We start from the raw sequence: 12,298 nt of genomic DNA on the forward strand, positions 1-12,298 counted from the left end.
CGCGAGCTGCTATCTTTAGAGCGGCCACGGCGGCTTACGAGCGACTGGTACACAGAGACCGGACCTGTTGACGGACGCTTGCCGTGGTTTTAGGGACAGTGTTCCCTGTCCGTGTGGCTGGGAGGAGATGGGGGAATGAACGAACGACTGTCTTTGGCTCTCTTCGCGTGACTCGAGGATGCTTCTTCCCCGCCGAGGCGGAGGGCTGCCCGGGGCCTTGAGCCTCCCCGGACTGCTCCTCTGCCTGTCCCTCGCTGCTGTTAGTGCCAGTGCTCCAGGTAAGAGCCGGACCTGTCCTGAGTCTGCTCCCCTTTGTGGGAGTGACAGAGTGTCTGAGGGAGAAACGGCACTTTTTACGGTAGTTAAAGCTGCTTTGTGTTGTAAGTGTGTCTGAACCGGAGAGAAAAGTGGGGAATGGGCTGATGGGGATAATTGTGGATAATTGTGGAGATTCCTGAAGCTTGATGTTGATGTTAGACAGTTATTTTCACTCACTTTAAATATAGAAATCTACTTGTGCAAAGTAACAGGAGGCTTCAGAGGTATTAGATGAACCAAGTTCCAGCTCAGGATTTTGGATTGGGGGAGTGTTCCCCTCCTCTCACCAGTTTCATGTTTCCACTGCACTTGACTTCAGTCATTAGCTGAAGTCCTTGAGCTGAAGCAGGTGAGTTCCAGCACCACAGGTGAGCGACAGGGCTGAGGTAGGTGGGGCAACATGAACAGGTACATGTCCAACACTTTAAGGTGCAGTCATTACTGACACGTGTTCAATGGTACTGTAAACACTGTAAGCTCCTATCAGCTCCATTGAAAATTGTCCATCCAGAACCTTTGGGATGAGCTAGAGTGGTGATTGTGATCCAGAACTAATCATTCCATATCAGTACCTGACTGCTTTAACGCTCTTGTGGCTAAATACAATCAAATCCTCACACCAATGTATCAACCTTCTAATGTACAGCCTTGCCCAGGAGTGCAGGGTCTGTTCTTGCAAAACGGCTCCAAGTTACATCCATAAATATTTGGTGGAGAGGCCGTGTTGGTCTGGAAATTCCAGGTCAGTTATTGAAAGTAAGGAAAAGGAATAAGTAATGAGAGACGCTTGTAATCATGTGATTGTAGAACATGTGCATATTTTAATAAGTGCCTAAAATCCTGGAGTAGTTTATGCTGTAATGTAGTACGTTTACAGCATTTCTTCATTATTCAGGGTTATGTTACAGGTTGGAGAGCAGAGTAAGGAGTCCTGCTCGGGGACTCTTATTGGTGTAGTGTGGAGTGCTTGCCTGGCAGTCAAACCCCAGTCTGCCGTGGGATAGGTGGAGTTGTTACCCAATGCACTACATCAGCCGTCTCTACGTGTCACAGTAAGAAATGTAGGGAGGGGGATAAACATTATTTCCACATTTATCATATTGATCTTAATCTCACAGATTAGAAAATAGACAAGCGCATGTCCTGCAGGAAACGTGGGATGGGTACACAGCTGAAGGGGTTCTCACTGGCTGCTATGGTGTTCCAGGTTGTTGGTATGGTAGAGCTGTTTGCTGATTGCTAAGTTGTTGTTAGGTGGTTGCTCAGGTGTTGCTGTGGTATAGGGTTGGTTGCTAAGGTGTTAAATGTGGGGTGCCAACATTTTGCCAATAGCTCAGCCATTACGTTTGGCTGACTACTACATTTGGTTCAGCTGTGAGGAACAGCAGTAATGTTCCTGGGTCAGATTTAGCCTTCCAACAGTACATCCAACAGTTTTTCTCCATAAACATTCTTTACCTTCATTAATATGAATGTATTTAATATTTAGTGTAATCTGAGTTTGGATTTTGAAGTAAACATGGTTTACGTATGCTGTGCTCTGAGTAGGGGTGAGCAATATGCCGATGTTTTATTGTATTGTGATACATTTTCTCTCCTCACATCCCCTTAGTGTGATGCTGGCCGACACAGGCGCCTGCTAGCCGATGCATTAGAGCTGGGTACCCGGCATTTTTTCTCTGAGCATGTTGGTTGCCTGGTGATGTTGCATTGGTTTGAAATGCCGGTGGCTAGTTGCACGTTGAAGGAGGCTTCGTCAGTCCTCATCCTCCCAGTGTCTGGAGCTTTACACATGATGAGGAGACTACTAATGAGTTGGTTACTTATAATAATTCATTACTTTTTAGTCTCAATTAGTTTGGTCTGATTTTTTAATTATTTTATTATTTTGACCTTGCCTCTATTACATTTACATTTACATTTAAGGCATTTAGCAGACGCTTTTATCCAGAGTGACTTACAAAAGTGCTTTGCTATTTATTCAAGAAAAACCTCAGCTAGTATAAAAAGGCTAAAAACACAAGTCAGTAAGGAGACCACTCTACTATTCGCCCAAGTATTCTCGGAAGAGGAGGGTCTTCAGTCTGTGTTTGAAGACAGCGAGCGACTCTGCCGTTCGGACACCCAGGGGAAGTTCGTTCCACCACTTTGGTGCAGGACAGAAAAAAGGCTGGACGCTTGTCTTCTGTGGATTTTGAGGGATGGCGGGTCGAGCCGAGCCGTACTTGAAGCTCGAAGAGCTCTTTGTGCAGATCGGCTTTTGACCATTGCCATCAAGATCAAGACTATTAAATATTCTATATGACCCACACATGTGTTTGCAATAGAAACATTGGGTGGGGGTGTCATTTTAACTGTTCTATGCACTAATTAAGCCCCGGAGAAAAGGTTTCATGCTCCAAAAATAATGACACATATTTTTCCTGAATTTCTGAACTTTGAAACGGGTCAGTTTGACCTGCAGTGTAACAGGAAGGTTAAAGCAGCATTGTGTGAGATTTTATGAGGTTTCCTCTACAGTTGGGGAGTGTAAATCACATTTGCCTCTCCGAGACAGTATTAATGAGGAGAAATTGACTAGTTACAATACGAATGGGAGTTCAAGTGACGTTCAACACGGTGACTGTTTACAGAGAAAGTTTTGCCCTTTTACAAAAAGAGCCAATCAGCTTGCTGGTTACGCTGCAATCGGTGGAGGGTTGACAATATTGTCTTGCTAGTGGGGAAAGTCCCCCTCGATGTGGAGATCAGTGCAAGCGCAGTAGCCAGGACAAGCTGAAAAGTCATGTTTTGTGCATTATTGAGCTACAAACTATTCATGATTTTATCAGTGGTTTAAAATATGGTGTAGAAACAGTAATCTTTTCTTCAGTTTCCAGTGTTTTGGTCTTTCCTCATTCATAGAGATGGAAGCCTGGTCTGGTGTGACTGGAAATAACTGCCCGGCAACGTTGCGAAGTTGGCTGCCATGGTGTTGTCCTCTGATCCACTGCACTATACTACCCACTAAAACATGATCTGTGAGATAGCTCGAGAGATGGGTGTGGGTAGAGATAATCCTAAGCTGTTCTGTATTTCTCTCTCTCACACACACACACACACACACACACACACACACACACACACACACACACACACACACACACACACACACACACACACACACACACTGATATACTCTCGCTCAGTCCCAGCTGCTAATGATAATTCAGCGGCTGTACAGTCGCACAGTCTCTCTCCTGCCTCTGTACATCTGTATGTCTCCTGACTTTGGTCAACTAGACTCCTATAAGAGTAGTGGCTCGGGCGTAATAACATGAGGTCCCTTATCATTTAGGGCAGAAACACAGAATCTTTAGCAGTGCTCAAAATATGCACCGTAGACAGAAGGAGGCCACTCAGCGAGGTAGGGCAGACATGGAGGTTGCTTGGGCATTGCATAAGCCTGTTAGTGTGATTGTTTTCATGCTAATCAAACAGAGAACAAAGGCATGAAAAAGGAGGTGGGTGGCGGCAATCAAGCCAGTCCTTCAGTTTGACCACTTATATGTACAGTAAAACTGACATGATGATAAAACGGCTATGTTTATTTTTTTTACTGTAGAGCTGTAGAACTTATTTCCAAGGGTAGTGTGACAGATGGCGATGCCCTGTTGCAACAGCTCTGGTGTGTTTTGGACTTGCTGTTGATTTGCTTGAGGTCGGCAGAGGAACTTTAGTACCAGAACTTTAGCAGCGCACCATGTATTCTCCAGTAAACTTGCTTATGTGGTTTCTAAAACTGTGTGACTGTCAACTAAAAATGGACCAAAGACTTTTATCTATGTTTCATACTGTGTGAGAAGCCACATAAGCAAGTCTAAGTAAGTCTGAGATTACATTCCTCGTAACAAAGCTATTCTTTGAGTTAAGTGTGTGAAGACACTGATCAGCCATAACATTAGTACCACTGACAGCTGAAGTAAACATCATCTACAGTGCCATCTGTAGTATGAAGTAAAGCACAGCTACAGTAATCATACAGGTGGTGATTAGGTTCTGGATAATCACTCTTACCTGCTTTCAGACAGCTCAGCCAGGCCTATAAGTGTCCTGAGGACTAGCTGAGCTCACACTGTCCTTTTCCACTCTGAGTACTTCAGTGCTTAAAACAACTGCTTCTTTAAGCTGTGTGCTAATCCCACACAGTGACCTTTAAAATAGCCTAAATCAAAGTTATAATACAGTTTCTTTTACAGGTAACTCACAAAACTAAAGGTTTTATTTAAATAAGCTTAAAGGGGTGGGCAAAATGCCTTAATACTTTATTGTACTGTAAAAGTTTAGTTAGTTTGAGTGTATCGTGGATATCGCCAGTGCTTAAAGAACACTGACCACCTGCACGTTTCATTACAGAGACTGTAATTAGCCCTGTTTAATAAGAAGTGCGGCAGATTTTGAAGAAAAAGAAAATCACTGTACTCACTGCACTTGTGTGGGAGAGTATTTGAGGAGCAGTTGTAAGAATCTGCTGCTACTTGATGTATTTTGTCTGCATGACTGCAAGAATGCATGAATATTGTGATGCATTTTGCATATCATAAAAAAATATTATTTATTATATAAATAAAAATGATCTATATTATGTTATCTATTATTTTTAGCATCTTGCCTACCTCTAATTCGCGTTATAAGAGTATTAGAGCCTACACTCTAATACTCTTATACTAAAAATAAAGGTGCTACAAAGGCTTCTTTGAATGATGCTATAGAAAAACCAATTGGCTCCATAAAAAAAACGATTTTGGAAAAGAGTGGGAGGAACCTTTTAAACTGGTACAGAACCTTTGCATGGACTTCGTTAAACATTCTTCAAAAATAGTTCTTAATGAACCAATCAATGGCTCTTTCGTGGCATCACTTAAAGAACCATTTGTAGCACCTTTCATGCTGCAGCCCAGAGGTGGTGTGGACTGATGTAAATAGTTGTGTACGTGTTAAATGTACTGTATTTTTAGTGACTTCATAAAAATTATTTTATTACTTATATTTCATATCTCTGGGGTGTTGGGCTGTCTGTCCTGGTATCTACTATGATGAGAAACTGACAGAGACTGATTGTTAGTGATTCCCCACTCACTCACACTCTCTTACACCGAGTGAACCTCCCACCCCTTCTGGCACCACCCAGGTGTGGTCGCAGCCTGTCTGTCTGCAGTGACCGTTCCAGTGGTTTAGAGCTTTAAGGTAAATCCCGTGGTTTGTCCCACCACTTTGTTTAGTTTTGATTTGGAAGCTCAGTTAATCCCCTCTGTCGTGACTCGCTGAGGGCTCGGATTTCAGCGCCCTGGCGGTCGTAGCCTGTGTTTGTGTGTGTGTTAGTGGATGTAATGAATAAAAGAGGAACATCTTAGCAGTAATGCATAAACATAGAACTCGATGTACCTCAACAGTATGTTGACCGGAGGTTGACCTGTGATTTTACAGGAAGGAGAGGTTGGCAGTCAGGGTGCAGTCGTGGTGAATGCCTTTCCTCTACAGTCACCCAGCTAATACACTTATATTAGCAGGACTATTGTTCATGTGCAGATCTGTTGGAGACTATGCTGCAGAGCAGTACCGCTGTTGCATTGTTGCATTGTTCACCAGGGGATGCAATCTGGGAAACGGTGGCTGTGTTGCTGTGGCAACTGTTTTCAGCTCATCCCAGCTGTTCTCAGGAGAATGGGAGATCTGACAGTCGGCACACAGAGCTCTGGTTGCACTTCACTGCTCTGGGTGTTATATGTAATGTTATTAGTCTCTGTTGTGATTGAAATGATGTCATGCTCTGGTTTTATACTGAGTATCTGAGTAGACTGAGCAGATGTCTCAATACTTTTGTCCATACACTGTATGTCATGTATTGTGAAATCAAGGATATTAAAAATCGTTTATCCTGCTTTTGTTGGAGTAACTGTCTCTACTGTTGAAAGAAGAAGGGAAAAAAAACTTTCTATTAGTTTTTTTTTGAGGCGTTGCTGTGGGGATTTGATTGCAAATGGCAACAGTAGCATTAGTGAGGACAGGATGTTTGATCACCACCCCACCTCATCCCCAAGTCTCTTACTCCTCCTAAAAAGTTGGATGGAGCACCGTAATTCAAATTAGCAAAGTACCATGCTATGCTTAGGTTGAGCTGATTGGCGTCTGACTATGGCGAGTGCGAGTGACGCACAGGAGCTAGAGGCTGATAGCAAATAGCAAAGACGTTTTCCTCTTTTCTTTGGAAGGATTGGGCTTAAATGTAGTTCAATGTGTTACTTTCTACTGCTTAATAATACTCTACAGGTTGTTCCAAGTAACTCAGGGGGGCCGTTTGACACTAGGTGGAACAGACTGTAATTTGCATGTCTGTGTGTTCAAAATAAATGCATTATTACTATAATTATTATATTGGGGGGGGGGGGGGGGGGGGTGTTAGTTTTGCTGCACCAAACTGCTTCTGATCTATGATGTCCAAACCATGGTGTGAACTGAACTGTGACTTCTGTGTAACATTACACTCTTGCTGGCTGATATTGACCAGACTCAACATCTTGGTGTTTTTAAATGATTGTGTTGTCACAGCGCCCTGATATTTAAGTTAGCATTAATAAAGTTATTTTTTTAAAACTCTGCCTCTATATCTTTATCTAAAACAATGCTATAAAAACCTGACACTTTTAACTGGAGTGGTTGGGTAGTTGTTTTCATCTTAAAGTTACAAAGGGAACCTTCAGTATTGTAAACATTAACCAGGCTGAAACCACATTTACACAACGGAAAGTTGACTGATTTTTATTATTTTTTTTTATAGATTTTAAATTCTTTCAAAACAGTGAATCACTCAGTAAGCGACACACCCTGCCAGGACCTGGATACCAAGACTAAGTGGCTTTTTTTTTTTTTTTTTTGGACAAAAAAAAATGGAAAAAGAGGTTAAACATTAATGTCAGGATGTCACTGTGCACCGGTACAGGCAAATCGCCCAGGCTTACAGACTTAATTCATTTGATTTATGTAGAGATATGTTTTGGGATATTTTTGGAGGACTACGCCCTAAACTCCACCTCCAAATTCCCCATGCTTCATATATATTCTCCCCTTTCCACCTCTTTGAAAAGTGGGAAACACTAATAATCAATCTCTCTCCATTTCTCATCATAGTAAATACTATACGTAGCTTGTTCCACGGTAGGGCTTCGCCTTCACACTCTGACCACAAAGCCACACCGGACTCCAGCCCAAATGCTTTCTTAGTTGGGCTAGCAAATATTCTCTTTTACTTGAGTGAACTGCATTTGACAGATTGACAGACATTTTTTCAGAGCTAGTACTGTGAGTACCCTTACAAAAGGGGTAAGTGAAATGCATGTCAACTCAACAGAATTTCAGGTGGTTCTGTAATAGCGTGGTACTGTTATAGGATGTCAGTGTTGCAAAAATAAGTCAGTTGTGAGTGGTATTGTTAAAAAGTGGACCACAGCTACTCAGCCACAAAGTATCAGACCACGTAAGGTTACAGAGCGAGGTTGCTGAGTGCTGAGGCATACAGTGTGTAAAATACACCAGCTCTCTGCTGACGCAGTAACTGCAGAGCTCCAAACCTGCGATTAGAGCTTAGAGCAAAGGAGGCCCAACTTTAAATTAATGTCTATGGATTTAGAGCTGTATGTCATAAAAGCTCTTGTAGGTGTAATGTGTAGGTGTCCCAATACTTTTGTCCAAATACTGTATGTGGTTTTGGACACCACATGTGGCAGTGAGGCAGTGCTTCACTGATTCACATGTTTAGTTCAAAGCAACTGGTCTCGTATCTCTCACCCTTATGAACTAGTGCTGCTTGGATGGGCCGTGTTTAAAGCACAGCTGTTCAGCTCTGGCTTATCTCTGCCGGACGGCTCTGTTCAACTGCCACGTCCCACAGATGAAGCCTGCAGTGTGAGACGACAGCAGATGCGTCTTGCTCCTCTGGCCAGCCTTGCTCCACCTCCATTCTTTTTGAAGTATGGTTAATCTTTATGAACACGCACTCCAACATGAGCACTGAAATCCATCCCAAACATGCTGAAACATTCAGGAAAGTCCAGCAAACATCCACCCTTGTTACAGCCTCACTGAGTACACACTCTGCTAACCACACACAAGTCCCTGCGTACACGGTTTTGTAAACAGTGATGCAAAAAGGAGTACTTTACTTTATAGGGTTATTCCATACAGTTCTTTCATCCTGAACACCTGTGAGACAGGCCTGATTGCCAGATGGGATCATCTCTGAGAAGCAAGGCATTGTGTGTTCTGCTAGATTGTCGTCATTGAAGGGGGGTTAATGCGTTTTCATATCCACTGGTCTAGTGTGTGTGTGTGTCTCGCTAATGAAGCGACGCCATTGTTGTATTTGGTAATGAATTTGAGCTGCTTGCTCTTCTAGAGTGAAGAAGTATTGAGTGGTGCTCCATCATAGAACCTCCACCATAGAACCCATTTGTTCTTACTTTACGTGCATATTTTCATTTTGTTATTTTGTTTTTTTGTTTGTTTGGCTGTTTTTTAATTCATATTCAATAATTGAAAAAAAAGAATAATTAATTAATGAATGTGGAAAATTTTAGAATTATTTAGATTTTGATAGTGACTGTATCGTTGAAGGTTTTTTTGGGGCAGGGGGCTTTATAAGTACAGCTGTCCTGGCCGTCCTATGTTTGTTAACCGAGAGTCTATGGGTGATCGTCGTCTCATTTTACTGCTGTCTAATTTAAATATTCAAATGTCCTTACAACTAGCCTGCCCTGTATCAGCCACTTTGCTTAAAACTAAACGGTTGCTCTGGAGCTCTACAGCGTTACACAGTACACGAGTAAATTTGTTGAAGATTTAGTGCACTGCATCCTTTATACAGGCACTTTGTAATGAAGCACTCAGTTGCTCAGTGTTTAAGAACTGCCACTATGTTTACAGTGTTTTCTACAGTATGCAGAGTGTGTTTGTATGGGGTCGTGGTGTGATGTGACCGGGACTGGACTGCTACAGTACTGTACAGTGCTACTAGCCATTCAGCAGCCTAATTGCTTGGGGGTAGATGCTGTCTCTGAACCAGCTAGTTCTGGTCTTTGTGTTTCTGTACCTCCTGCCGCTGGGCAGCTGTGAGAACAGGCAGTGGATTGGGTGGGTGGAGTCAATAATAATAATAATTCACCTGGATAGCGGCTGGTGTATTAATTTCAGAAGGTTGGAAGCTGAATCTGATGACCCTCTGCAGAGCAGTACAGTCCAGTACTAGGTGATGATGCAGCCTGTCAGAATACTCTCCACAGTGCAGGTGTAGAACGTCCTGAGCCATACCAAACCTCCTTAGCCGTCTGAGGAGTGGGGTGGGGTATGCAGATGTTTTGAACTTAGATTATTGATTCCTGATTCAGTTGTTCCAAATGATTTAGAATCTTTTTAACCCTAGGTCTATTGTAAATTCATTATCAACAATACCTTGTGGAGTCCCACAGGGTTCTATCATAGGGTCTATGTAACTTATGTAAATTTAGAGAGAACTGTGGTTGTAAGGGGGCAAAGAACTGAAATGTGGGTGAATGTACAGGGTTTAATGAGTTAAACATCCTGCATTAGACAAATACTCCAGTGTTTTTTAACCTAAAGTCTATCTGCTTTCTCTGTAGCATCCAGTGTTTTCTGTTACTCTGAATTCCCTGTACTTAGAATCAACTAGTAATTCTCCTGAATTTATTTGGAATAGAACAGAAAAAAACATGAACTCAAAACACAATTTCTCAAAAAAGAATCAATTCCAGCAGGAAAGCTTTGAGAAGGTGCTGAAGCTGATTGTTCGTGGTAATGAAATTTCCATTATAAATGCATTATCAACAGATAACTTATCTGTAGTCACTTATATGCAACAGATCAGATCAGTGATGAGGGAGAAAACACTTTTAGAAAAAAGGTCAGAGTATGTGCATTTTGCTCAGTAAATGTTCATGTACTAGAGTTGTGTTGCTTTAAGAAGACAATGCTTTTAGGATATTTGTTGTAGCCTCTATATTTTTAAGATGTTGTTCCCTAGTGGCCCGGGGTCGCAAGTTTGAATCCCAATAGATGTCGCTTTGCTGTCAGTGGCCAGTTGTTCTCTCTCAATTGTGGGGTGGGTAGATGGTGCTCTTCCCCCCTCGTCACTCTTAAAGCGATGTTGGCCAGCACATGCGCCTGTTAGCTGGTGTGATGGAGATGGGCTACCTGGCAGTCACGCATTGGTGGCAGTTTGAAAAAAGAGATGTGTTTGAATTGATTTTTATCTGCCAAGTGTCAGGAGCATTGCTGGTGCTAGGGGGGGACTACAAACGAGTGGGTTAATTGACAGTACCACATTGGGAGAAAATAAAATACAGGGCCTACACTGGGAAAAGCAGAGGACGAGGAAGCGCAAGAAAAGAAATGAAAACAAAGACACATAAAGACGTGTACTCAGTGGTCCAGGTGACTAGAAACCGGTTCCCTTTGTTTAGAGAGAGCTACTCTGCTTATAGAGCCCTGCCATTAGTACATAAAAGCAGTGACCTAAATGATTATATGCCATTAGAGCTTTTTCCCACATTAACTTCCTTGTATTTTTTTCACATTCCACAGTTGTGTGTTAACGGATCACGGATCGCGGATTTCCTTGTCAGAAGTCCTCTACCACTAGCCTATCAATACAGAAACAGAAAGGCATCCTAATGTAGTGTTTAATATCTGTATTGTAAAAGTGATCCTCCACATCTTCATATGAGGATTAAAATGAATTGTCATATTGTCTTATACAGTAAACGTACACTATTTGAACAAAAGTATTGGGACACCTGCTCATTTGTTGTTTCTTCTGAAATGAATGGTATTAAAAATGACTTATCCTGCTTTTGTTGGAGTAACTGTCTCTACTGTCCAGGGAAGGCATTCTACTACGTTTTGGAGCATTACTGTGAGAATTTGATTACATTCAGCAACAAGAGCGTTCGTGAGGATGATTGATGATCACCTCTCCACCTTATCCCCAACTCCCCAACTCATCCCAAATGTACTGGATGGAGCTTCATCATTCCAGAGAACACAGTTCCACTGCTTCACAGCTCAACGCTGGGGAGCCTTATACCCGTTCAATCATGGTGCCAAAAGGTTCATGTTTATCTGCTCCAGAGAGTCCTATTCTATTTGCTGTACTTCTCTACAGGGACTAGACAAGCTGCATTTGCACATCTGTGTCAGCAGTGGGTACATTTATTAGAAGGGGTGTCCACAAACTTAGACATATCGTGTTTATCTCCCACAAAACGATTTGTAGTGACCCAGGCGCCAGCCCCACAGCTCTCTTTAATCCTAAAGAAGACAGACGGGGCTTGTCTCTGAGGCTTGTCTTTAGTGAACCATTCCTTTACAATCTCCAGAAGCTCAGTTTCTGTAGCTGAACTTGAATATTCCAGCCAGCTGGCTGCTCTGAGTTCTTTCTCAGCAGGTTAATGAGTAGTGAACGTGAGAGACGAACAAATGGAAATTCTGGGACGGGTTTCAACACTTTCAACAGTCTCATTTTTCCACAGATATGCATCTGTGGAGGTCTCTCTCTAGATTAGCTTTTTCATGCAGATCTTTCTCAGGCACATTTTGTGGCCTGTTGTTTTACTTGATGTTAATGGATCAGTCAGTTCAGTATTTTTTCACCCATACCTTCAGAATACTTCATTTAGAAGCTTGTATTACACTGGGAGGCCTTCATGGTATGGATGCACTTTGTAGGTTTACGATTGCTATCCGTAGCCCACCTGTTTCTATAGAAGTGGGCTGATGAATTGTGCTTCAGAGGAGAAGCTACAGTCAGCAACTATAAACCTACCAAGTGTTTCTGATAAACTGGCCAGTAAATGTAGGTACAAGGTCACAGACTTGCCTTCTAACTCACTGTATTATCTCCTGCTTATGAATGAAGACTGTCAGATCTCTG

At 42.4% G+C, this 12,298-nt stretch overlaps 1 protein-coding gene across 1 annotated transcript in view; it reads left to right on the plus strand.

Moving 5' to 3' along the window:
* npdc1a (neural proliferation, differentiation and control, 1a) overlaps window positions 1-12,298 on the plus strand; it is a 31,294-nt gene continuing 18,996 nt past the window's right edge. Inside the window, exon 1 of the mRNA XM_072662367.1 lies at window positions 1-278. Within this exon, the coding sequence (XP_072518468.1) occupies window positions 179-278 (100 nt within the window). The 5' untranslated portion in view covers window positions 1-178. The remainder of the gene's footprint in view (window positions 279-12,298) is intronic.

The sequence above is a fragment of the Salminus brasiliensis genome, chromosome 18, assembly GCF_030463535.1.
Source record: "Salminus brasiliensis chromosome 18, fSalBra1.hap2, whole genome shotgun sequence".
Classification (NCBI taxonomy): domain Eukaryota; kingdom Metazoa; phylum Chordata; class Actinopteri; order Characiformes; family Bryconidae; genus Salminus; species Salminus brasiliensis.